The 26,762-nt window shown below is 41.9% G+C and overlaps 3 protein-coding genes across 6 annotated transcripts in view; 1 reads left to right on the forward strand and 2 right to left on the reverse strand.

The window, feature by feature from the left end:
* The window catches only part of CWF19L1 (CWF19 like cell cycle control factor 1), a 34,027-nt gene extending 33,914 nt beyond the window's left edge, over window positions 1–113 (reverse strand). For both annotated transcript variants that reach the window (XM_036735234.1, XM_036735235.1), the window contains exon 1: window positions 7–113. In XM_036735234.1, coding sequence (XP_036591129.1) covers window positions 7–29 — 23 coding nt within the window. In that variant the 5' untranslated portion in view covers window positions 30–113. The remainder of the gene's footprint in view (window positions 1–6) is intronic.
* A 311-nt stretch (window positions 114–424) lies between these two features.
* BLOC1S2 (biogenesis of lysosomal organelles complex 1 subunit 2) lies at window positions 425–3,724 on the reverse strand. Its single transcript, XM_036734153.1, has 5 exons — window positions 3,442–3,724; window positions 2,953–3,069; window positions 2,590–2,709; window positions 1,692–1,796; window positions 425–855 (listed from the first exon to the last, which is right to left on the reverse strand). Exons 1-5 carry the CDS (start codon window positions 3,494–3,496, stop codon window positions 824–826), a joined length of 429 nt encoding a protein of 142 aa, XP_036590048.1. The 5' UTR covers window positions 3,497–3,724; the 3' UTR covers window positions 425–823.
* A 3,461-nt stretch (window positions 3,725–7,185) lies between these two features.
* Window positions 7,186–26,762, forward strand: part of CHUK (component of inhibitor of nuclear factor kappa B kinase complex) — a 37,417-nt gene continuing 17,840 nt past the window's right edge. The window contains exons 1-9 of one of the 3 annotated variants that reach the window (XM_036735730.1): window positions 7,186–7,378; window positions 11,028–11,122; window positions 12,701–12,815; window positions 13,423–13,492; window positions 14,153–14,241; window positions 18,111–18,200; window positions 18,361–18,485; window positions 18,641–18,748; window positions 19,131–19,266. In XM_036735730.1, coding sequence (XP_036591625.1) covers window positions 7,274–7,378; window positions 11,028–11,122; window positions 12,701–12,815; window positions 13,423–13,492; window positions 14,153–14,241; window positions 18,111–18,200; window positions 18,361–18,485; window positions 18,641–18,748; window positions 19,131–19,266 — 933 coding nt within the window. In that variant the 5' untranslated portion in view covers window positions 7,186–7,273. Of the gene's footprint in view, window positions 7,379–11,027; window positions 11,123–12,213; window positions 12,262–12,700; window positions 12,816–13,422; window positions 13,493–14,152; window positions 14,242–18,110; window positions 18,201–18,360; window positions 18,486–18,640; window positions 18,749–19,130; window positions 19,267–26,762 lie in introns of those variants that run through there. The other 2 variants (XM_036735731.1, XM_036735732.1) reach the window with 2 other exon arrangements.

Here is a 26,762-nt window from a genome sequence, read left to right on the forward strand (position 1 = left end):
ACTCACAGACGCAGGGGCTTCTGAGCCATTCGGCCCGGCTGGCTCCAGCCGAGGAACAAGCCGTGGAGCGAGGGAGCCTGGCACTCACGCCTCGACCTAGTGCGCAAGAGCTCAGAATTGGAGCTTCAGACCCACCCACCTGACGTAGTACGGGAAACGCGAGGGGACAAAAGCCTTCGCCTTTGGCCCGAGATGCGCACCCACCCACCCCCTTTGCCCCTGACCTCGCAGATCGTGCCCGAAGGGTGGAGCTCCTAGGCAGCGGGCGGCTCCGACAGCAGCTTCATTAGTGAAACTACCCCTTCCGGCCCTGGGTCACAGCGTCAGTGTTTTATCCCCAAGCTCCAGGTCGGCCCTGCCTAGCCCAGCGTCCACCCCGCAGAGGGCCCCGAGAAGTGCCCAGTGGGCAAAAAGATGCATCACACAGGGTCATATGTTGGCATTTATTATTTAAGTTCAAAAACAGGTTGTGAAAGGGGTGGGTGTGGGAGGGCCTAGAGGAGAGGGAGGGAAGAGACAGGGAGACCAGAGTCTCTCCTCTGTGTCTGCTCTAGACGGGGTTGATCCTGATTTTTGAGCCTTGGTCCAGGGCACACAACGAAGCACGCGATTAAGATGAGGTTGGGGGGGTACAGGTTTAGGAAACCACGGCGGGGGTGGGGGTGGCCAGAATTACACATCCAACCAGAGGTGGGGGCTGGGATTCTCCTTGGATCAGCAGCACGGCTTTTTAGGAATTGAAGCATAGTGATAAGTTCCATCCCACTTATTTCAGCTCTTATAAAATATTCTTGTAGTTAAAAGTCTGAGCTAAAGAATTCTTTCATCGCCTCTCTAACTTCTTGTACTTTGCTTCTGAAGGAAAAACAACAACACTTTAATTAACAAATGCTTTCTGGAAGATGGATTTGAAGCAATATAAAAAAATGTATCTCAGCACTGGTTCAAAATATAATCAAATCATTTATATGCAGTTTAAAATGAGGGACCATCCACATAGGTGCCCAACCATATAGGTGCAAGTATAGAGCCCATTATGAGATTTTTAGGCCTCCCCTCATCTGCCCTATCCTGACCTAGCTCTCACAGCTTTCTGCCAGCAGACCTGTGCTCCACCTTGGGCATAGACAGATATTTTTAGAGAGCCTTTGGAGAACTTTCATCATTAATGGGTTGGAGCTTCAGCACAGTAGAACTGTTTGGCCCTATATTCCCAACCTACCTTTTGAGGTTTACTGCATATTACTCTACTTCACAATCCTACATTTAAGCCAAACTGGTCTCTTTGTTTTTTCCTTTATAAGACACTTTATTTCCCATAACTGCACCTTTGGACAGGTTGTATCTCATGCCTTGTATGCTCTCCTTTCTTACTTCTGACTCATAAAATCTCTACCTTTCTTCAAAATTCAGCTCAAATTCTACTTCCTATAGGAAGACTGTCCTGATGTTCCCAGCTGCTAGTGTCTCTCTTACCCAATTATTCTGAATACATTTTGTTTTTGATATTCCGCATATATATTCTTTCATCATAATAGAATGTAAACTTCCTACAGGGTAAGAACTGTCTTCATTGTGTCTTTGTATACCCAGTGTCTAACACAACACCTGCCCCCAAGGATGCGCTTGATCCATGCTTAAATATCAGTGTGTGTTCCCTCTCCAAGCAAGTCACTAAATGAAATAATTACCTAGTTTCTTTGAATATGCATCCAATTTGTAAGCTGCCTGCTCAAGAGCTGCTACTTGCTCCTCAATTAGAGTGATCTGATCCAGATAAGGCTGAAGTGCTGCATCTAAAAACAAAAACAAATCAGATCTTTTAGCCTAAGGAGAGACTCACATCCTCCTCAAGTGAGACACATCTCCACAAGTATGTCTAGACTGATCTCGCCTTGTTGCACCAAACCAAACCAAAGACCCACCTAACAGCTGTGAGAACATCCCTTTACATGGGTATAAGGAACTCCCTGAGAGATAAGAAAATGGATGCCACCTATGATGCTGATTTTAGGTAGGAGTCCTTTGCAAGAGAGGGAGTACCAGATTTGGGTTAAGGCCTTTACTACTAATTAGCCTTAAGACTATGGGCAAGTAATTTAACAGTTTTATCATCAGCAAAAAATAGAAAACAATGACAGGCCTAGGTCCATTCCTCCCCATTACTAATAATGTTACAACCTCTCTATGGTCTCCAGTGTAAGGCAGAAAGACATCATAGCAAAGAGAATCTAAATACTAGAAAGAATATTTTCTAGGTGGTACGCTGTGTTAAGTTATCAAGTTCTGCTTTGGCCTTGATGAAACATGCTATATATTGGAGGGGAACTGAATTTGGAGTCAAGACCCAGGTTTAGCTCCCAATTCTGTTATTTACCTTGTGTGATCAGGGCATTCATTTAACCTGAATGTCACTGTCCACAAAGGAAAAATGAAGGGATTAAGGATGTGAAAGGGGCATTCTATCTCCTTGCACCTCCCCCCCATTCTCACCCTAAATCAGTTTGTTTTCATAACTAAGTCGGGAGCTCCAGAACAGGAACTGATACAGAGCAACCCCCAGTAGCTATTGGGAAGGTAAATACTTACATTTCTGGTTTAAGTCCTTTAGGTTTCTACTTATGTTTACTGCAATATCTTTCATTTCTAGATACTTCAAGCTAGTCAGTTTGTTCATATTTTCCAGAAGTTTATAGTCTTCACTGGTAGCTTTAAAACACAGAAAACATGGCGAAACCTTCGACATCATACTTTAGGAAAGAGAATCTGAGGTTGAGGATAAATACTGGTCACGGGACGGTTTCGACGACCTCCCCCCCCCATCCCAGTCCAGACCCTTCCCTGCCAGCCAAGGGGGGTGGGAAGGGCTGCTTATGAGAGGAAGGGGAGGGGGCCCGTTCCAGGTTTGTCTTTGGCTGCCCAGTACCTTGCACACGGCGGGCCTTGCCTCACCTGTGAGCTCGCCCGTCAGGTACGTGGCCATTTTGGAGAACATGTCCTGGCACAGCCCCGTGATGTCCGCCTCGGCGGGCTCCGTGGCCTCCTCCGCTGTCTCCACCACGGCATCGTCTAGGCCGGGGAAGGGAGGTAGGAGAAAGGATGGAGGGAAGGATGGGATGGCGAAGAAAGGGGAAAGGAAGGGGGGAAGGGAGGGGGAGGGAGGGGAAGGGAAAGGGGCAAGAGTGGAAGGAAAGGGAGAAAAGGGGAAGAGTGAATAGTCTGAGGAGAAGATATAAAGGGAGGGGGCGAGGAGGGGCGGCCGAAGGTCCTAGGCGCCGGGCTCCGCCCCCCGCTGCCTTCCTGCTCGCCCCGCCCCGCCACCTCAGCTCAGACCAGCCCCGCCCCGTCCCGCCCCCAGCCTTCTCCAACACCTCCCGCTTCTCCTTCCCAAGGACCAGGGCGGGAGGGTCGCCCCTTCCCCAAGGCCCACCCTTCTTTTACCTCGTCCTAGACCCTCCCGTTGGGCTGCAGGGACGCCCTCGGCTGTGGCCGCCATGGCTGAGCCTTTTCAGGCCCCGTAAGCGGGCTACAGGCCTTCCGGAGACTGCGCGCATGCGCCGCAGAGCGGTACTTCACCGCTTCCCCTCCGCCCAACCCAGGCTCTCTTTCATGGTCTCTAGGAGCCGCCCTTCCCTTTCTGGCCCCACCTCTCGGGGCTGAAGCTCAAGGCCTTGCTCTTCATAGCCCTGCTTCATGGCTTCTCTCAGGGCCCCGCCCTCCCAGCAACTCTCCCCGGCCACTTCCGCTCTTGGCTCCGCCCCATAAGGCTCTCTTCCGGATGCCTTTTCCGCTCCCCTCCCCTTGCCCCGCCCTCGCAGTCCTCATTCGGTAGGCTTGTTTCCCGGTTCTCTTCTTTTACTGCTGTCTGTCTCTCTTCCTGTCTCTCCCACGCCATCATCCCTCCTTTTTCACCGTGCTAGTTGATTGGTTGATTGCCTTTCCTCAGTCTTCACCTAATGACACCGTTGACCATACCCACCCTTCGGACACATTTGGCTTCAGATATGTTGCTTTTTCCAGGTTCTGCCCAAGTCAACAACATATATTAAGCGCCTGCTGTTTGCCAGGTACTTTGCTAAGCTCAGTGTATGCAAAGAGGGGCAAAAACAGTCCCTGCTGTCGTGGTGCTCAATATAATGGGGGAGAAAACATGCAAACAACTAAATACAAACAAGCTATAGACAGGGTAAATAGAGGTCATCTGGGAGACGGCAGAAGCCATGAGGGTGACTGGCTGTGTAATTTTCCATGTACCTGGTGGCAGATTCTAGCTCATTCCTCTGCTCATTTCTCTGTACATCCTCCCTGCCTCAGTGCTCTGATGTGCCCCTGTCCATTGAAAGATAGATGAGATGGGCAGGGCATAGCTGAGCTAGATTGGATCCAGCTCTTGAAGGCTTGAAGATGATGATGATAACCAATTTACATATTGATCACTACCTATTAGGCACTGTGCTACATGCTTTACAATTATGATCTCATTTGATCTTCATGAACTGCTTAAGAAGGGAGTAGTTCATAGGATGCAGGCAAGGACCAGGCCAGAGGAGGAATTGTAGGATTTAGAACAGAAAGAGGTCTTAGAAAGCATCTGGTCCAATTCCTTCATTTAATAGATGAGAAAAGGAAGCCCAGAAAGGTTCCATATGTTCCCAATGTCATGCAAGTGTAACAAAACTGATATTCAACAATGTAGTAAATTTATTAAGCCCCTACTACCTTTCAGGGAGAGTGGCATAGTTAAAAAAAAAGACCTGAGTTAAATCCAGCCCTGGCCAAAGTACTAGCAGTGTGACTCTGATCTAGTTAGCCTTTCAAATGCCCTCGGGCAGATCTGAGACTAGCTGTTAGATCAATTGCCAGGGTTTGAGAAATTACTAGTCCTGACCAAGAAAAAGTATTGGCACTGGAGTTAGAAAGAAAAAAAATCCCTCCAAAAACAACTTTTAAGAAGCTTACATTTTACTGGGAAGCATAATATGTATACAGATATGTAAATAAAGAGAATATGAGGTGGGAGAAAAACATTAATTACTGATAAGATCAAGAAAGCCATCATTGAAAATATGGCACCTGAGTCAAACTTGGAAGGCCAATTAGGATTCTGAGTGATTGAGGATAGAGCATGTTCCAAGCCTGTGCAAGTTTATGGAACTGGGAGATATAATATTCAGTTTAGGAAAGGAGTTTAATTTCATTGAAATGTAATATGCATATGACAGTCATGAAATAAAACTGAAAAGTGGGTTAGAGCCAGTTTGTGGGGGGTTTTAAGTGCTTTGCTGAGGAACTGGTATTTTTATCCTAGAAGAAAAAGGGAGCACTAAAGGTTTTTGAGCAGAGACAGTGGTCAGATTTGTGTGTCTTAGAAAGATTTTCAGAGTGGAAGCAGGAGAGCAATATTGTAGATCAGAAATTTAAGATAGAAGAGACCTCAGAGGGCATGGAGTAGACCAGTTTACACTTCCTCATTTTACATATGAGGAAATGGAAGCCCAGAGAAGTTTAATAACTTGCTCACTAAAGATGGTTAATGTATGAGATGGGATTTGAACCCAGGTCTTCCTGATTATAAGTCCTGCTCTCCATCTGCTATACTAGAACCAATATGAATGGAGATCGGAAACTAATGTGAGAAGTGTGGAGGTGGATGGAATTGATAAGATATGGCAACTAATTAGATGTCTGGGAGAATAAAGGAAAAGTATGGATGACTTTGAGATTATGAACTTTAGTGACTGGGAGAATGGTTTGTTCTGTTCCTTCTCTTTCTGTTAAGGGTGCCAATGCTTCTTCCAGTCGGCCTGATTTATAACCTAGGAGTCAAGTTTAACTTGACTCTCTGACTCACTTTCCATATCCAATCAACTGCAAGGTCTTGCCCATTTCACCAGGATTCTTTAATCTTTAATTTAATTCTTTCAACTCACATCCATCCCCTTCTCTTGACTCATATCCCCTAGATCCTAGTTCAAGATCTCATTACTTTAACAGTCACTCTAATTAACTTATTTGCATCAATTCATTCCCCTCTTAAATTCACCCTTTATACACCTGCCAACTTTCTTTTAGTCAAGAGTGGTCCTTGTCAGATCTCTGCTCAAAAAACTTCAGTGGATCTCCACTTCCTTTAGGATAAAATACAAACTCCTTTGTTTTCCTGATTCCACATTCCTCCCCCTCACACACATCCCACTCCAGTCAAACTGGCCTATTTAGTGTTCCTTCTATGCACTATCCATCCATTACCCATCTCTATGTCTTTGCAAAAGTCGCTCCCCATGCCTCTGATGCCCTCTCTCCTTCCTTTTCTTTCACTCTAGGTTGAGGCTTTTCCTGATTCTCCCTGTTCTTAGTGTCTCTCTTCCTCGGTTACTAACATTTTAAAAAAAATTACATCCTTTTTCTTTTTGCTTGTCTGTGAAAATGTATCCCCTAGTACAAGGGATTTTTAACCTGAGGTCTAGGTCTGTGGACATAAACTCTGACTCTGGATATATTTTAGGGGCTCTACCTAACTCTAAATCTGGATTGGGTAAGAAAACCAAACTAACTTCATTTTCACTAACCTATAATTGAAATTTAGCATTTCCTTCGATTATTTAAAAACATTAATTTGAGAAAGGGGCCCACAGTCTTCACCAGACTGCCAAAGGGGCCATGATCCTGGCAAGATCAGGTATCTTTGCCCTAGCAGAAGGCATGTTCTTTTGGAGTTGGCACCTTCATTTTTGCCCGTCTAGCTCCAGCGTCTGGACGGTAAGTATCTGGCCCTAAGTGCTTTATAAAGGATAGTTGACTGCTTGATTTGGAGGTCCAGAGCGGCAGCTTCATCAGTCTGGACAGTCCATTACACTTTTACAGAGCTTCTGGTTGGGTGGGGGGGCGAAGAGGCTGGCTGGGTGACCTGCTCTGCATCCACCCCTACCCTCCCTCCCTCCCCCCACCCCGGCTGCCCTTCTACGGTCCAATCTACGGTCCCTGCCTGGGGGCGCTTACAGGAGCCAAGGTCAAACAGCAGGGGGCGCAGGGCTCGGGGTTGGTGGAGCCCGAGAGGAGACCGCAAGTGGGCGGGGCCTCGAACACGTTAGGCTGGGGGCGGGGCGAGCAGAGCGGTGAATTACAGCCCCAGGGAAACGGGTTGTTTCCTGCTTTCCACGTCCGGATGTGACGTTGAGCTCTCGAGAGAAGATAGTGTTGGTGGGAGCGGCGGCGGGGGCCGTGAGCCGGCCTGGAAGCGGCGGCCGAGTCTGCGGCCGACCCGCTCCCGCCCATGGACCGGCCCCCGGGGCTGCGGCCCGGCGCGGGCGGGCCCTGGGAGATGCGGGAGCGGCTGGGCACGGGCGGCTTCGGGAACGTCTGTCTCTATCAGCACCGGGTGAGGCGGCGGCGGGGCGGGGGCTGAGAGGTGGCGTGTGTGTATGTTGAGGGGGAGCTCTCTGGGTGCGCGCGTGCGCGTGTGTGAGTGTGTTGTGTGTGTATGAGTGTGAGCGTGATCCACGCGTGTTGGTGGGACATTGTGGACGCCGCGCCAGGTGTACTCCTGTGGGTGTGGCCTTGTCTTAGGGAGTGCGCTGCTCGCCCTGGGACACCGGGGTGATTGATGCCTCGGGTATCACGCGAGTGACACACTTGGTGTAACACTGGTTGTGATTTTGTACGGGTGACATGGCCCCATCCGGTGCCACACTGCTGTCCTGATTGACAGTGAAGAGGTTGTGACTGATCGTGCCTGGGGCATCGGGGGCAATGCTTGGCTGGGTGCGACTCTGTGTGTGTGTGTGTGTGTGTGTGTGTGCGCTTGAGTGCAAGCATTTGTGTTCCTGTTGTATATGGTTGGAATCTATTATTAGGCTGGCAGCTGTTCTTCCCACCATCGTTAGAGCACCTTGAGAGCAAGGACGGCCTTTCCCCTTCTTTTTATCACCCATGCTTAGCTCAGTGCTTGGCCCTTGGTAGCCACTTGATAATACTCGTTGATTTGAGAAAGAAGTGTGAGGAAGAGGAGAAAATTGAACAGGCTCTGTTAATGGGCCTTGTTGGCTCTTGCAGTGTGTATGGTCCTGTGCTAAGTATCAGAGGTGAGGAAAGAAAGAGGCAATATGATTTATAGTCCGAGGGCTCGATGGAACAAAGGTAGAATCCGGTAAGACACTACACTACAGAGACAGCTAGGTGGTGTAGCAGATAGAGTGTGGTACTGGGAGTTAGGAAGACTTGAATTTGAATGCTGACTTAGACTGTGTGACCCTGAGCAAGTCACTTCACTTCTCATCAGTAAAATGGTGATGATAGTAGCACATAACAGGGTTGTTGTGAGGATTAAATAAGTTAATCATATGTAAAGCACTTTTACAAACCTTAAAGCATTGTAGATGTTAGCTGCATGTTATCCCCTGTGTTCAGTATCTATGACCTTTCCATCCCAACTTCAACCACAAACCATAATGGTCTCACCTTAGACCTCCCTATGTCACAGAACAGTACCAAATTCAAGATCCTGAACTTTCAAAATCTACTGTCTTAACATCCTTTTCTCCTTTATTCTCTCCCATTATTCCCTGAAACTATGATCAAAACCTCTCTTTCCTTTCCACAGCTCACTACCTGCTCCCAAGCTCTCACACACCTTGAAGTAGATGATTTGGTTTCCTACTTTAAGGAAAAGTTGAGTTGTGAATGGGGAAGGAGAGAGAGAGATTGGACAGTTTCTGGATTGGGAATGATAAGATTGGAAAGGGTTGAAGAGGTACTAGATATTGATGGGATGGAAACTCTTGAGTACTATAGACTTCTCTTTCAAGAAGTTTGGAAGTGAAAGGGTAGAGGTTGATGATTCAGGTAGATGGAAGTTATTGGAATTGTGAGAGGTATTTCTAGAGTTAGGGAGACCTGACCATGTTTATAGGCTGAAAGGAATCAGTGAGGATGTGCCAAATACTATAGTTGATGGAGAAAGGTCCTGAAGAGGTAGGTGGAAGTGGATAGGATTAAGCAATTTAACTTTAATGTTTTGGCTTCTGTGACACTAGTTTCCTGGTCTTCCTTTTACTTTTCTGCCTATTCAGTTTTCTTTTCCGACTTTTCTTTTATAGTTTCATTAATTTAGAGCTGGAAGGAAGCCCCTCCCCACTACCACTCCTTTGAGTTGCCTAAAATTAACAAAGTAAATAACAGCTTGGATTGGAACGAAACCCCTCTTGTTCCAAGTCCAGTCCTTTGTCTTGCTGGAGCCTGCATTGTATTTCCTTTGGTTTTGTTTGTGGCCCCATTTTCTTCTTAAGTCCTTTTGGTGATTTTTGTGGACTCCCATAGTTTCAGCTAACACACCTGTGTGCTGATACTGCCCTGAGCATTGGCCTTAAGTATTGCTCCAGTGTACCATTAGTTAGTTCTCCAGAGAAGAGATGAAGATGAAACTGCGTATATATGATTTCATCTCTTATATTGTCTAGTCAAGTCATCAAGTATTTATCAAGTGTACCAGGCATTGTGCTATGTGTTTAGGATACATTTTCCTTTTTTTTTTTTGCTTCGACTCATCTATGAAACTTTTCTAAGAAGTTAAATAATTATATTATTTGAAGTAATAAATGATGAGAAGTGGTAACCCTTTTTTGTGATTATAGCTCTGAACTTAATATAGTTCATATTATCCTTGCATTCTTCAAAATTTTTGTTGGGTCATATTGAAACCCTGTTTCAACCTGTGAAACAATCTATATAGCATTAAAAAAAACATTTCAACTGCAAAAGATAATATCAGGTATTTTATTTAAAAAATCATTTGTTTTTATTCATTATGGTATACATGATGATGATGTTTAACAAATCTCAGTAATTAAATTCATCTAACACAAACTTTTTATTGATTCATTTTGTTTTGATAGAAGGTGCTACTCTATCCCTAACACTCAAATCCTCTACAAAATTTATTCTCTGAAAAGTTAAAGCAAAAGTATCTAAGAATGATTGATAGTAATATCACTTTCTAGTTTTATAGTTTAACAGTCCTTAACAGGAAGAATGTGTTCTTTAACTTTATTTAGTATTTACATTATCTGTTGTTTTTGACTTAAGGTCATCTTTTACATTGTTGTAATCATTGTGCATATTTTCTTTTGTCTTTTTTCCTTCAGTTTGTATCACTTCATAGTCTTTTTGTGTTTCTCTGAAATTTTTATTGTCATTGTTACTTGCAATGAAATAATAGGCCATTACGTTCATAGGGTATAGTTTTTTCAGCCATTCTCAAGTTGTTGGACATGTTTTGTTTCCAGCTTATTGTTACAAATGAGGTCGTTTTGTATGTCAGTTTAGGTCAGCAAATATTAACTGCCTGCTTTTTGCAAAAAGACACTGTGCTAAGTTCTGGAGAATGTAAAGACAAAAAAAGTGAAGCAGTTTTTGCCCACAGAGAATTTAAATTATACAATATAGAAGACATATACCTGTCTTCGACAGTTTTTTTTTTTTTGTGTGTGATATTCTCAAAGACCTCATCACATCTACCACATGGAACACATTTACTGCCTGCTATCTTGATTCTATGATTGAGGATAGTTGCTCCTTGACCTTGTAGAATTATCATAGACAGGTGTGGCATGCCTGTTACTTGCATTAGAAATGCAGGATTATAATGTTTGTTTTATTATTATGCATCCTATGTCTAATTTGTGGGCAGTTCTTGGGCTGACAGTCTTGAACCTTATGTATTAATAAATGAAAAGGAATGGGGGAAAGAAGATTGTCTGTTTTCTGGTATTTTTTGTGAAAGAACATTGTGATTGGAGCTAGGTAGAGGATCAGTGAAATGATTTAAGCGAATGGGTGCCTACATCCTATTATATACTTGAAGGCCACTTTTGAAGATGAGATAAATTTTATATAATTCCAACCAGGGAGAATCAGCATGAGGTTTGCGTTAAATGACAGAGTAGCAAGGGTTGGTTGCCTAAAACTCAGAAACTGTTCTGTGCAAGAATGTAACTTCTTTCTTTCAATCCCCTTTTTTTCTTTTTTTTCAGGAACTTGGTAACAAAATAGCTATTAAATCTTGCCGCCTGGAGCTAAGTGCAAAAAATAAAGATCGGTGGTGCCATGAAATCCAGATCATGAAGAAGTGAGTGTATTTTGAGGTTTATATTTCTACCTACTCTTAGTATATGCCAAGGCCAGAGCCTGACAGTGAAAGTCTGAGAACTCTCTTAGGCGTGGGTTTTTTTTTCATTATAAAATATATATTTTCCATTAAAAAAGAGAATAGACCTAGTATAGGAATAGAAGCCATATCTGAGTATAGTGTGTGTTTGTGTGTATAAATTGTCTGCACTCTGAAGGGGCAGTCATACCTTCTACTTCAGGTCTGTACAACATACAGCCCCAGGCTGCATGTTGTACAAGCCTTTCTCATTTATGCACTTTGCCCCCATGTTGTGCATACTTTCTTTTGGGATGGTCCCTGATGTGAGCTTGTCTTATTATCATTTAGTATTTGATGGTTTTCAGAATGGTTTTATATTCCCTTTCTCCTAGGATCTTATAACAATCCTGGGAAGACGGCTTAGAGAAATTGAGTAACTTTTCCCAAGGCCATAGAGTGATTTGAACCCAGGTCTTTGATTCTTAGTTCACTGTTTTGGTTTTTTTTTTTTTTTACCATGTAATATGTCCTGCCACTTGAGGGAAAATAATATCAATTGGTATTAGAAATGATGGCTTGGCCCTCCAGTATCCTTAAACATGAAGATTATTTTCACTATATTCTTATAATTTCAGGAAAATAATTTTAGAAAGACTTGCAACATTAGAAGAATCTTCTCATTAACTAATGGAAAATTGTTACCCAGGACCATTCTCCCAATCCCCCTTTTCTTCCCCATTTATTCCAGTAATGAAACTGTAATAGGTGGATAGAATGGACGATGCCACCAATTATTATTGATGTATTTCAGTATATTTTATATCATTATTATTATTATTACTAACATCATTGTAATTGATCAGAAGAGTTGGACTCAATAACTTTAAGATCCCTCTTAGTTCTGTTTACTGTGGCTTTTTAAGAAGGAGTCATATATGTTAAATATCCCTTCCCTTGTAGATTGGGACAGACAGCATACTTTGAGTGAAGAAATGGCTGGCGAGTACACAGTACTGATGAGGCCAGGGTTATAGGTCCAGTGCCCATACTAGCCAAGTAATTTTGAACAGAGAAAAATTCCATTTCACATCTGGACACTAACTTTGGCCAGCCATCTGGTAAGGGCATTCTGCTGGTCCCAAGGGTAATTTCAAATGGCATTCTGTAACTCATTCTTGTTATTGACAGAAGTTTTAAGTATGTTTTCTCTGAAAGGCCTGCTTCTTTGGGCTGCAGGTTTGCATCGTATCTGAGTACAGACTCACAGACTGTCAGAGCTGGAAGGGACCATTGGGCTAATCTCGTCTAACTTCCCCATTACAGATGTCAACCTTAGGGAAAGTAATTAGCTCAAGGTCACATGGCTAGTGAGTGGGAGAGGAGGATGAGAGGCCAGTTCTTTTGATTCCAAATCTTATGCTCTTTCCACTACCCTGTGTTGTCTCCTCCCTCCTGGGCATGTTTACAGGAAACTTGTAGGCCCTTGTGGTGAAACGCCATGAGGTGGTGCCACATGAGGGGAAATTTTTTATTAGCATTTTGCTCTTTTCTGTTTAGGTTGAATCATCCTAGTGTCGTAAAGGCCTGTGATGTTCCTGAGCAGATGAATTTCTTGATTAACGATGTCCCTCTTCTAGCCATGGAGTACTGTTCAGGGGGAGATCTTCGGAAGGTAGTTGGGGCTGTTCTGGAGTGGGAGTGGGGTCGCCCTGGTCACCAACTTGCTTAGTTGATTCTGATTTGGTAGGAGGATTCACATTCTTTATAGCCATGCAATAATGGGCTGATAGTTTAATAGATCTATGATAGTGTTTTTGTGGTGGAAAAGTATGACCAAAATCCTAGGGTTTATTTAGGGTGCCTATGCAGAATAAACTTGTCAGGGGTGTTAGCTTTATAGTAGTGGAATTGATGGGTAGCACCTTTACTTTCTCTTTCTGACATATTTCCACTCTGCCTCTTTCTTCCATTTCAAATGTGCCATTGATACCTGCTCATATGGGCTGTAGGACTGGTATCTTTGAGGTCTTTAAACTTCTTTGAAATTCAAATACTCTGTTCCCTTTCTTCTTTCTCCTCTGTCTACTAGCATGGAATTTATATAGTCTCAGTATAGGTTTTTGCTGTTTTTTTTCCTGATGTCTTTTTTTGGTCAGAATTTGCTTTTTTGTGTGGGTATTACTTCAGGGTAAAGTTACCAGTGAGTATGACTATAGTTATTGATACAGCACATTTATTTAGAGAGTACATATTCTTAAACTCCTGTTTTCTTCTTTTAGTTACTCAACAAACCAGAAAATTGCTGTGGACTTAAAGAGAGCCAAGTCCTTTCTCTGCTTAGTGATATTGGTATGTAGTTGATCAAATTACCATCATTTGATTGTTACTGGTGTTGGGTTTTTGATGAGGAGGAGAGATCTGTGTACGATGTTAATGCTTCAGACACGCTGAGGAAATGTTAGTCTACTTCCATGAACCGTGAATTGGAATTCAAAAATCTCTGACTGTCAAAACAAACTTGAATGCTAGACTTTTGGTAAAGTATTGATTTCTTACTAGAAGACATCTCCAGCTTAATAGAAGAAACGTTCTAACTTATTTGACTGATAACTACATAGAATAAATCTTTTTTTAACTTTAGTGATTAGAAGTCACCTTTTCCAGTTAATATAGCAGCACTATACATTTGACGTGATGAACAGAATTTTGAATTTTTGTGTTTGGCTCCTCAAGTGAGCATCTATGACCATGAAACTTCATGTATATGTGTGAACCAGGAGAGTTCCTTCCTGAAATTGTGTGCCTAAAAGTTTCGAGTCAGGAGAACTTGAGTTCAGGTTGGGCTGTGACACTTAATAGTTGATCTTTGTCAGTTTCTTCATCTTTAAAATGGGAATAATAATACTTGTACTACCTACCTCACAGGGATGTTGTGAGGAAAGCCTTAAATAGCTATATAAAAGTAAGTTGTTGTTAGTCCCTCAAAATATATTTTTTATATTCATTTAGGGTCGGGGATTCAATATTTGCATGAAAATAGAATTATTCACAGAGATCTAAAACCTGAAAATATAGTTCTTCAGGATGTTGGTGGGAAGGTAGGTAAAATGCTGAAGGACCTTTACATGCCTGCTAAGTGTAGCACACCTAGCGTATTGGGCTTAGTGAAGGATCAAGGTGTTTTAAAGGTTTTGATTTTTGCTCTGGGGGAAAAATAAAGCATAATTGATCCATTTTTTATACCACTTTAATTTAAGAAAAGTTTGTATACTCTCTAAATTCTAAGTGTGATCCCAAGACCCTTTAATTTGGCTCATTGTTAACTTGGGAAATTTTGATTCTCTATTTCCAAACCAAGTATCTTTGAAAAGATATGTAGATTTAAAATAAATGCACATGGTATTCATGAATAGTAATGGAATTAGAGTCATTTTCTGGATACATTTTAAGGAAAAAAACCTTTTTGTGTGTAAAGCTCTCTCTGTTGTCATCTCTTTGCATTTTGAAACTTTCTGTTCTTTTTCCCAGTGCATAAACCTTTTACTGGACTGTCTTTGGCATAATGTGGTATCCCATGCACTCTTCATAGAGGTGGACTTAGTACAGAGCATGTTAGAGATGGAAAGACAATATTCTTCCTTGTTTTAATGCTACAAGTCTGAACAAATTTTTGGAATTGGTACAGAGTAGCACAAAAGCTAATGTAAAGTAGTAGGCCTATAATTGTCTTGGGTTCAGTTGTTTTGTCAGTCACTCCAGACTTTTCCCTAAAGACATCAGCCTAACATGTTCTTCTGGGCTTTATCAGAAAGGGTATTAGAAACAACATTTTAAAATATGCATTCTTCCTCTTCTGTAAGTACAGTGTATACATAGTAGGAATCCCAGTTGCAGTTCTGGTTACTCCACCTAAAAAAAAAAAGAATTGGCCAAAGTCTAGAGCAGGGCATCTAGAATGAATGAGGGAAATCGGGAGGGTGGCTGAGAGGCTGTGATATGGAGAGGGACTGAAAAGTTTAGGCCTTTTCACTTAGGAAAGACTAAGGGGTATGATGGGATTTCTTAAAATTATTAACAATATGGATTTGGTGTATGTAGAGCAGGTTATTCCAGACTAGCCTCATTTTCTTTTTGAAAAAATTAGATCAGGAGATTACAGTAGATGTTATTCACCTAGATTTCAGTAAATCATTTGAAAAAGTCCTTAGCGCTGCCCTTGTGGACAAGGAGAGATAGAGGCTAGAATGGTAGATGATAGTATATTTAAGTGACTTTGAAACAGGTTGATTGACAGGACCCCTAAAACAGGCATTCATGAGTTGATGGCAATTTGACATGCCATTGGGCTTTGAATTTGGCCCTGATAGCAGTGATTTGGATGAAGGTTTGCTTGTTAATTTATCAGATTTATAGATGACCAAAACAAGGAGATAACACCTAACAAAGATCTGATCATGTCATTCCATTATCAAAATTTTCAGTGGTTCTTTGTTGCCTCTAGGATAAAATATAAAATCCTCCACTGTCTGGCTTCAGCTTTCTTTTCAAGTCTTATTTATTGCTCTTTTTCCATACATTCCCTGGTGGTCACACTGGCCTGCTAGTTCTTCCCCATACATGCTATTCTATTTTCTACCTCCGTGTCTTTGTACAAGTAGTTCCTTCTGTATGGAACACACCTGCTCTTCTTTTATTCCTTGTAAAATCTCTAGCTTCCTTCAAATCTCAACTTGGTGCCACCCCTTCCCTGAGGTGTTTGGCTTTTTTTTGATCTCTGCTCTTTAGGAGTCTCTTCCTTTAAAATTACTTTGTATTTTCTCCTTTGTTTACATGGGTTCCCTCCAGTAGAGTATAAGCTCCTTGAAGGCAGGGGTTTTCACTTTTGTCTTTGTTTCTGTAGTCCAATGCCTTGTATCCATGGTAGGTGCTTAATAAATGTGAATTGTGTGAAACCTGATTGAAATACAGTGGAATGATAGTCTGAAGCCAGAAAGATCTTAACAGCCTAGCTCATTGGCTCACATTGAGTAAGATGAAATATAATAGGTATAAATGTCAAGTCCTATTCTTGAATGTAAAAATTTTTTTCACAAGATGAGGACTGGGATATTTGTCTAGATAGTTCATCTGAAAAAAAATATCTAGGGATTTTAGTAGACTCTATGGTAAAAATGAGAGAGCATCTAGAAAAGCAGCTGCCATCTTCGGTGTCCAGAACATGGGTGTGTTGTATTCTGCCCTGGCCAGACGACATCATGAAATGAGCAAGCTTTTATTTAGAGCATCCTTTGTGCTAGACACTGTGATAAGACAAGAAAAGGGCAAAACAACTCTTGGCCTCAAGGCTCAGGGTGCCATCTTTTATATAAGACATGGATAAGCTGGTAAGCATCCAGAAGAGTAGAGGAGGGCCCCAGAGCCATGTCACATGAGAACATTTATCCTGGAGAGGAGAAGACTTCTATGGAAGAGGAATTCTACTTGTCCTTTTTATCCCCAGGACAGAACTGTGAGCAATGGAGGGACACTTCAGAGAGGCTCATTTTTGCTTGATATAAGGAAAAACTTCCTCACAATTAAGTGAGTCCAAACCAGGATAAGCTACTTTGGGTGGTGGATGGGAGGGTCCCCCCTCACAAGAGGTCTTTTAGGTGGAGCTCCATGACTGCTGCTCATTTGCTGGGGTATTCTGGAAGACATTCTTAGTCTGATATGGTCTCTGAGGTCTTCTCTCATTTTATGGCTCCCAGAACAAGGTTCTAGAACTAGATGGGCACCTGTGTATCTTAAATGAAAATAGGGTTTCCTTTTATTCTACACAGCAGATTAAACCTCAAGAGCTCATGCCCCTGTGAGGTAATTTGGTGCCGGCTGAAGATAAGAGTTAGGTTTAAGAAAGGTTTGGCTAGATTAGAGGACGGAACCAGAATGTTATGCAAAGGGTATGTTCAAAGGAAAGTGGGGGTGTATTTTCTAGCTTCTCTCCTCTTTTGAAGACTTCAGTGACAGGCAGTTGTAATGCTGAATGGCCGCACGCTGCTCCTTTCTGCCATGGTCAGATGCAGGGCATCTGATTGGATGGACCACATTGGACTGCCCTGTTCCCAGCTGGCTTTTTCAGGGCCCTTACATTGTGGCAGAGAATTAAACAGCCCAATGCAAGTGACTTACCAGAAATAATAAGATGTATTCTAAGTGGTGATCATGGAGCAGTTATGGGGTGGATATAAAGGAATGTTTTGCTAATTAGATGATTAAAAAGAGCAGAAGTCCGTTCTGGAAAGAGAAGTCTTTCTCTTTAGATAACTAGTGTTTGAACTTTCTTAGCAGGGAGGCCTGTCATCTCTTATTGATTATCTTGATTTTTAGGCTTACGTGGACTACTCAGTAGTGTTATTTGCACACTCTTGGTTCCTTTGATAAGACATAGTCTCTGCCTTCAGAGAATTTATAGTATCACGGGGTGACTGGATATGGGGAAAAAGGAGGAGGATTAGAAGTTACCACCAAATTTTATAGGCTAGAAAAACAGTGGTGACTTTGGATCAAGCAGTGTCAGTAAATTGGAGATTTACTTACCAATTTCAGGGGATTGAGAGAGGTGGTAAATGACAGCAGCAGCAACTAATTAAATACCGGCATTTGCCAGAAGGAAGAGAGGTTGCCGTTTCTCTGGAATCTGGGACACAACATTATTTAAGGTCTTTAGAATTAAGGTTTTGAACTTTAGCTAGGGAAAAAGAACGGGGATTGGGGTCTTTGGGATTTTGGTTGTACTTCTCTTAAAGGGAGCCCCTAGTGTCTGTCCTCTTCTTGTTTGCACACTATAGGTCACTCACACAGTTATGCTTTCAGGTTGTAGTTTTTTTAAAGTCTCAAATTTATGCCTGGCTTTGTTCTCCAGTATTAGTGTATTCTTTAATATTTTTTCCAGCTATTAAACATAATTTATCTGATTAATTTACAGATAATTCATAAGATAATTGATTTGGGATATGCTAAAGACCTTGATCAAGGAAGTCTGTGCACATCTTTTGTGGGAACTCTGCAATATCTGGTGAGGCCTATTCATTTTCTTTCACCTAGAGAATAAAGGACTTTCATTCTTTTTTCTTATACGTTCCTGAAGGCCATGCGTAACATGGGTATACAAATAAAGCAGAATGTTCTTTCCTTTCCTCAGTTTTTTGACGTTTAAAACATTGTGTCTTTCAAAGGCCCCAGAGCTCTTTGAGAACAAGCCATATACTGCTACTGTTGACTATTGGAGCTTTGGGACAATGGTGTTTGAATGTATTGTGGGATATAGACCTTTCCTACATCATCTGCAGCCATTTACCTGGTAAGAAATGGAGGAAAAATGTTTGTCGGGCTTTCTGAGAGTGGGAGTTAGTGATTCACTGTTTTATAAGCATAAAATTAAATTGAAATGTAAGATACCCATCCTGTCTTAAAGTGCTTGTATATAACAAGGTTATCTCTTGTGTTATTTTCCAGGCATGAAAAGATTAAAAAGAAAGATCCCAAGCACATATTTGCCTTTGAAGAGATGACTGGAGAGGTTAGATTTAGTAGCCACTTACCTCAGCCAAATAGCCTTTCTAGGTAAGTGGGTTGTGCCTGAGATAATTTGCCATAGAGAAATGCAGCTTGCCAAGCAGAGACTTCATGAGCTTAGGGCATGGGAGGTCAGATCCTCCCTGCCTGCTCTCTGAGAATTATCAGGATGATAGCTTAAATGGTTTCATTGCAGAAAAGAGCTGGGATCTCATCTACTGTGTGAATTGCCAGCGACTATAGAGCACTCCTTGTGCATGATTTGAGAGTCTCTTGCTTTTCTAACCTAGGTGTAGTTGGGCCCCTTTCCGTATCCATATCATTCAGGAGTTACAATTTTTGATGGCAAAGCCAGGCAGCGAGACAGGAGGTGCGCAGGTGGGCCCAGGAAGCCTCCCTTTGTCACACAGCTGTGCTGTTTGTGCTTTAGTTTCATAGTAGAGCCCATGGAGCAGTGGCTACAGTTGATGCTGACTTGGGATCCTCAGCAGAGAGGGGGAAGTCTGGATCTCACACTGAAGCAGCCGGGATGCTTTGCGCTCATGGACCATATACTGAACTTGAAGGTGAGTTTTGTTACATTCTGCCTGGAAAGCATTGAACTCCAGTTAAAGCTTCTTTAGGAAATGACTGTGAGAAATCATCTTTTTATTTTTAAATGGAAATAATAGCAGAAAGACTTAATTCCATTCACCTGTTTGCAGTAGTATTTTTTCTCTTTCTTCTTGTGGCCAATTGGTGGCACAACGACTATAGTATTGGACTTGGAGTCAGGGGGACCTGAGTTCAAAACCTGCCTTAGACACTACTAGCTTTGTGACCTATGGCATGTCACTCCATCTCTCTCAACCTCAGTTTCTCCATTGCAGGGTTATTGTGAGGACCGATTAAGTTAACATTTAAGTGCTATATGTAAATCATTATTATAACTAATAACATTATCAGTACTTGGGCAGCTAGATTGTACAGTGGATAGAGTGCTAGTCAACCTGTTCTGCTTGGCCCCAGAGGCCTGTATTAGAAGCAGTGGCTAGTGGTCTTAGGGAACCAGATTTGGGTCACATTGAAGGGAAAAGTGCTTGATAATTTAAGCTGTCTAAACGTGAAGTGAATCATGCATGGAAGTCTTTATGCAGAGACTAGATGACCAGTTGTGTGGGGAGAGGGGGAGGAAGGGGTGCTTTAGCCGGGATTCCTGGGGAGGATACTTGGAATCAGTGAGCTCCTTTCCAGCTCAGAGATTCAGTGATCTGATAATAGCAGTGGCCAGTTGAAAGTTGAACAGCTGAGCTGAGTGAGCAACCCCAACAAAACATTGAAAGGGTGTTAGCTCCAACCACATCTGGTTTGTACCTTTAATCTCTAGTTGTTTTACTTAGTGCAGGTTGGAGTCTGTCCTGTTCCCTGGTAACAGAAGTCATAAATTTCTTATACACTACTGCCTGTTTTTCTTTGATTTGGAATTTAGCAGTGTGCATAGACCACTGGTATCTCACAGTAAAGCCCAGTTTGTTCAGTGCCTTGGTTTGGTAGGGATTTACTGGATTTTTGAAAGCCCATAAATCCCTGCATGTTGACTTGATTTCCTGATGATAATGATCCTAGGTTTAAGAGTTCTGTTTTTTTGATAGGTACTGTTTTAGTCCTATGCTTATCTTTTTGTGTTCTTTCAGGGTACTGTCTCCTCCCTGAAGCCCTCCCCATTTCAATAACCCCTTGTCCTCAGAGAGAAGTGTTCACTTCTGTCTCAAAGAACTTGGCTTGAATACTTGATCTGAACCTGATCTCTGTCCTGTCACTCCCTGTCTTGTGTTATATTTATCTCTGTACATGATAGACAATATGCTCCTTTAAAAAATGTTTATATCCTTAGCACTGCACATTGTATATGATTAATAAATATGTTTGATTTAGTGGAGTCTTTTTTCTTGTATAGTTGTTAAATAATAATATTAATAAATAATAATAGCAGCTAATATTCATGTAAGACATACTCTGTGCCAGACACTGTACTGAGCTCTTTACAAATATTATGTTATTTGATCCTCACAACAATACTGGAATGTAGGTGCTATTATTATCCCCATTTTACAGATGAGTATATTGAGGCAGGCAGAGATTAAGTAACTTGTCTAGGATTACAGAGCTAGGAAGTGTCTGAGGCCACATTTGAACTCAGGTCTTCCTGACTGCAGGCCCAGTGCTGTAGCTGCCTATAGTTTGGACACTTAAAGGCTCATTGCCCACTTTATTTTGCTTCTGCTCCTGCTGAATTTCTGCTTGTGGTGGGTCTTGAAGTAGGCTCATTTTCATTCAAGTATAGTGGCTAAGCCCCAGGGTGCAGTGTGAACTTTTTGTTCTGTGGGTGGCAAAATGCCTTGGGTGATTGGACTCTGGGGGTCAGCTTAATTTCGCAGCATATAATGTCATGTGAGACAAAATGATCTGAAGCCTTGCCCAAGCTTTATCTAACTCTTAAAGGGTGAGGAGTGTGTAAATCTGTGAACTTTTCATAGGCCCTTTCCATCCTTTGTTGGACATTGCAGTTTGTCAGACTATGACCTTGGTCTTTACGGAGTCCTAGGGCTCTTTCTCTTTGAGAACAGTGACTTTTCCTGCTGGGAAGATTAGCTTAGGTGCAGTCTTGGAAGAAGGAGCGTCGATGAGGTGACCCTTCAAAGGCCTTTCCAATCCTAGGATTGTGTGGTTTGTTTTTTTAAAGCTTGTATGGGTGTACTTACTTGTACTGTAACTGTGCTTATGATTCTGAATGGAGTAAAGTAGATTTAAAAAAAAATCTTTTATAACTGTCTGATATTTATTTTTCCTCTTCAGCAAGAGATGTTGTTTCATTCCGAGTCCTGAGAAGTTAGAAACCAAACTGCGCTGAGTTTACTTCGTTGCCATTATAACTTATCCCGGTCGTGGTCATAAAAGCTGCCAGTTCAGTTAGTTCCATTAGTGTTTATTTGGGGCTTGCGATTTGCCTAACATACTTACTGAGGGCACAGGAAAGGAGGACAAACTGGAGCCGTTAGATTTCAAAGGATAATTCCTGGGATAGTAAAGTGAGATCTAACCCAGAGGCATGTCCTAAGTGTGCTGGTGTGGTTGCCATTCCCTCACATTATGCCCTTCCCAGAACACCTTAAATAGGGTGTATACTCCATGCGTGTCTACCCATGGAAATGCACCATTGGATCCTAAGAATATTCCAAGAAGGGCTTCCTGCCCAGTGGTAGATTCTGGAGCCTTTGTATAGGAGAATACTTTATTCCTTTTCTAGCCTAGGCACACCTCCTTGCTTAAGATTTCTCCAAGGTTGCTGCTGAGAGCCCAGGGACCTTAAATTGATCTGATCCTCCTTTATTTTTACTTCTTCCTATTCCTTCCATTCTGAAAAGGCTTTCTTTTTTTTAATTTTAATTTTTTCATATTTTGTTTTTTAATATTTTAGTTTTCAACATTGATTTCCACAAGATTTTGAGTTTCACATTTTCTCCCCATTTCTACCCTCCCCCCCATTCCAAGATGGCATATATTCTAATTGCCCTGTTCCCCAGTCAGCCCTCCCTTCTGTCACCCCACTCTTCCCCCCATCCCTTTTCCCCTTACTTTCTTGTAGGGCAGGATAGATTTCTATGCCCCATTCCCCAGTTGCATGCAAAAACAATTTTTCTTTTTGAGCACCTGCTTTTAAAACTTTTGAGTTCCAGATTCTCTTTCCTCTTCCCTTCTCACCCACCCTCCCTAAGAATACAAGCAATTCAACAGGCCACACATATATCATTATGCAAAACACTTCCACAATTATCATGTTGTGGAAGACTGACTATATTTTTCTCCTTCCTATTCTGTCCCCCTTTATTCAATTTTCTTCCTTGACCCTGTCCCTTTTCAAAAATGTTTGCTTTTGATTACCTCCTACCCCTATCTGCCCTCCCTTCTATCATCCCCCCTTTTTTATCCCCTTCCCCCTACTTTCCTGTGGAGAAGATACCCAATTGAGTGTGTATGTTATTCCCTGCTCAAGTGAAATCCAGTGAGAGCAAGATTCCGTCAATCCCCATCACCTGCCCCCTCTTCCCTTCCTAGACAACTGCTTTTTCTTGCCACTTTTATATGAGATAATTTACCCCATTCTGTCTCTCCCTTTCTCCCTCTCTCAGTGTATTCTTCTCTCACCCCTTAATTTAATTTTTTTAGATATCTTCCCTTCATATTCAACTCACCCTGTGCCCTCTGTCTATATATATGTATATTCCTTTCAACTACCCTAACACTGAGAAAGGTCTCATGAATTACACACATCATCTTTCCATATATGAATGTAAACAAAACAATTCAACTTTAGTAAGTCCCTTATGATTTCTCTTTCTTGTTTATCTTTTCATGCTTCTCTTGATTCTTATATTTGAAAGTCATATTTTCTATTCAGCTCTGGTCTTTTCATTGAGAAGCCTGAAAGTCCTCTATTTTATTGAAAATCCATATTTGCTTTGGAGCTTATACTTAGTTTTGCTGGGTAGGCCATTCTTGGTTTTAATCCTAGCTCCTTTAACCTCCCAAATATCATATTCCAAGCTCTTCAGTCCCTTAATATAGAAGCTGCTGGATCTTGTGTTATCCTGATTGTGTTTCCACAATACTCAAATTATTTCTTTCTGGCTGCTTGCAGTATTTTCTCCTTGACCTGGGAACTCTGGAATTTGGTGACAAGATTCCTAGGAGTTTTCTTTTTGGGATCTTTTTCAAGAGGTGATTGGTGGATTCTTTCAATTTCTATTTTACCCTCTGGTTCTAGAATATCAGGGCAGTTTTCCTTGATAATTTCTTGAAAGATGATATCTAAGCTCTTTTTTTGATCATGGCTTTCAGGTAGTCCAATAATTTTTAAATTATCTCTCTTGGATCTATTTTCCAGGTCAGTGGTTTTTCCAATGAGATATTTCACATTGTCTTCTATTTTTTCATTCCTTTGGTTCTGTTTTATAATATCTTGATTTCTCATAAAGCTTCCACTTGCTCCAATTTAATTTTTAAGGTGATATTTTCTTCAGTGGTCTTTTGGAGCTCCTTTTCCATTTGGCTAATTCTGCCTTTCAAGGTATTCTTCTCCTCATTGGCTTTTTGGAGGTCTTTTGCCTTTTGAGTTAGTCTATTTTTTAAGGTGTTATTTTCTTCAGTATTTTTTTGGGTCTCCTTTAGCAAGTCATTGACTTGTTTTTCATGGTTTTCTTGCATCACTCTCATTTCTCTTCCCAATTTTTCCTCTACTTCTCTAACTTGCTTTTCCAAATCCTTTTTGAGCTCTTCCATGGCCTGAGACCAATTCCTATTTTTCTTGGAGGCTTTTGATGTAGGTTTTTTGACTTTGTTGACTTCTTCTGGCTGTATGTTTTGATCTTCTTTGTCACCAAAAAAGGAATCTAGAGTTTGAGTTTGAGTCTGAGTTTGTTTTCTCTTCCTGTTCATGTTCCCAGCCAACTACTTGACCCTTGAGCTTTTTGTCAGGGCATGACTGCTTGTAGAGTAGAAGGTACTTTGTCCCAAGCTTTAGGGTCCAAGTACTGCTGTTTTCAGAGCTACTTCTACTCCACCATCACTACAGGCTCTGTCACAGCAGCACTCCTGCTCCCCCAAGAACTGCCAACCAGGACCACAATCCAGATGCAAGCAGGGCACAGCAAGAGAAACTGCCTTTGTGCCCACAAAGTGTTCCTTGCACTCCCGCTCTGATCCGCTGCTAGATTCCTCCCACTGTGTGAGCCAGGGACTCAGGAAGCAGCTGATGCTGGAGCTCTGGAAGCAGCCTCAGGATCTTCCTGCTACTGCCACTGGCACCACTGCACCACCTCTGCCACCCCCAGGACTGGAGCCGGACCGCTCTTACCCTGATCCAGCAGTTTTCCCACTAACCTGCTCCATGGTCTTTAGCATTTGGGGGTTGAGAAGTCTGGTAACTGCCATAGCTCAATGATTGATGGCCCTCAGGCCTGTTCTGCCTGACTCCTGGTCTGGTTGGTCCTGGTGTGGCCCATGCTGGGCTGCGCTCTGCTCCCAGCACTGTGTGATAGACCCTTCCCAGTGACCATCCAGACTCTCCTGGGCTGGAGACCTGTTTCCCTCTGCTATTTCATGGGTTCCACAGCTCTACAGTTTGTTCAGAGCCATTTTTTATAGGTGTTTGGAGGGATTTGGGGGAAAGCTAAAGCAAGCCCCTGCTTTCCAGCTGCCATCTTGGCTCCCTCCCCTCCCCCCCAAAAGGCTTTTTTAATAAGGCTGCCTAACTTGGCTATAAGTTTAAGAGACAGATAGCTGGAGGAAATACTAGGGATACTGTAGCCCAAGCTTCTCATTTTTTTAAGAAGGAAACTGAGACTGGCTTAAGGTCACACTGGGAGTGTATAGAGGCAGGATCTGAAATCAGGACACTCCCCATTGCCTCATGCTGTTTAGGATATCACATGGCCTTCTCTTCTGGTTTCCTTGTTCCTATAAATGGTGACAACAGCTGCCCTTTACTCAGGGTTAAAAAACCCGAGTTATTCTTGATTATTCTGCACTGCCCATCACATTTAATCAGTGTCTATGTCCTGTTGGATCTAACTCCTCAGTGTTTCTTACATCTCCTTTACATTTTCACTGCCACCATGTAAGTTTCAGACCCTTATTACCTCTTAGCAAGATATGTTTTACTTCTCTTTTCTCCCTCCTCCAACACCTAGCAGTAGGTCCTCTATATGGTAGGGACTCCATAAATGTATTTGGAATTTACATTCTTGATTTTTATGCCTTTGTGAGGAGCCCTGGAGTTCCCATCTCAGGATACTTAGTATTTACTTCCATTGCTGCTGAAACAAGAAACAAGACAGGTCCACCAGGATACCTAGGTTAGAAGTTTTGGAGAAATAATAAAATCTTTTATATTAGTCTCTTAAGAGAAAGGTTAGTCCCCTTGCATTTGGTTTTTAAAAGTGGTTGTGATACCTTGGAGAATATACCCAGAAGACAAACTCATCTTTGCAGAATAGAAACTTTTTTTTTTACATTTATGAATACTCAGCATGTCTTTTAGCTTTCTTTTCTTTTTCAATTAATGAAAATTCATCTTCTTTTTTTCTCATGTACTCCCTTGATCCCAATTGAAAGAGAAAGGAAAACCAAAACCCTTTTAACAAATATACAGTCAAGCAAAACAAATAACTAACTTGGCCATGTCCAAAAAATATGTCTCGCTATGCACTCTGAACCTGTCACTTCTCTTATGGGAGGTGGGTAGAGTAGCATGTCTTATCCCAAGTTCTCTGGAATCACACTTAGTTATTGTGTGGATCAGAATTCTTAAGGCTTTCAAAGTTGTTTGATTATATGATGCTGCTGTTATTCTAGAAATCGTTCTTCTTATCTGCTCGTTTCAGTCTTCTTTAATTCATACAAGTCTTCCCAGGTTTCTGTGAAATTGTAACCTTCATCATTTCCTGCAGCAGAAAAGTATTCCGTCACATTCTTGCAGCATAATTTGTTCAGCCAGTAACCAATTGATTGACACTCCATTAGTTTCTAGTTCTTTGGTACCACAAAAAAAGCTGTTACAAATATTTTTGTACATATGGGTTCTTTTCTTCTTTGACCTCTTTGACTTCCTAGTCAAAGGCTTAGTACTGGTATTGCTGGGTTCCAAGGATATGCACAGTTTGGTAACTTTTGGGGCACAGTTCCACATTAGTAATGGTTAGACGAGTTCGAAGTTAATCAAATTAATATGAGTACCTATTTTCTACAACTTCTCCATAATTTGTCATTTTCCTTTTTTTGTCAGCTTTATCATCAATCTGATGGGTGTCAGGTGGAAGCTCAGCTGCTATAATTTGCTTTCTCTATTGATTTTTTTATGTTACTTTTGATAGCTTGGACTTCATCCTCAGAAAACTGCCAGTTCGTATCCTTTGACTATGTACTGATTGGGGAATGACTCTTATTCTTATTAATATGAATCAGTTCCCCATATACCTTAGACATAAGACCATTATCAGAGAAACTGACAGTTTTATTGGCATGT

Source organism: Trichosurus vulpecula, chromosome 8 (assembly GCF_011100635.1).
Source record: "Trichosurus vulpecula isolate mTriVul1 chromosome 8, mTriVul1.pri, whole genome shotgun sequence".
Taxonomy (NCBI): domain Eukaryota; kingdom Metazoa; phylum Chordata; class Mammalia; order Diprotodontia; family Phalangeridae; genus Trichosurus; species Trichosurus vulpecula.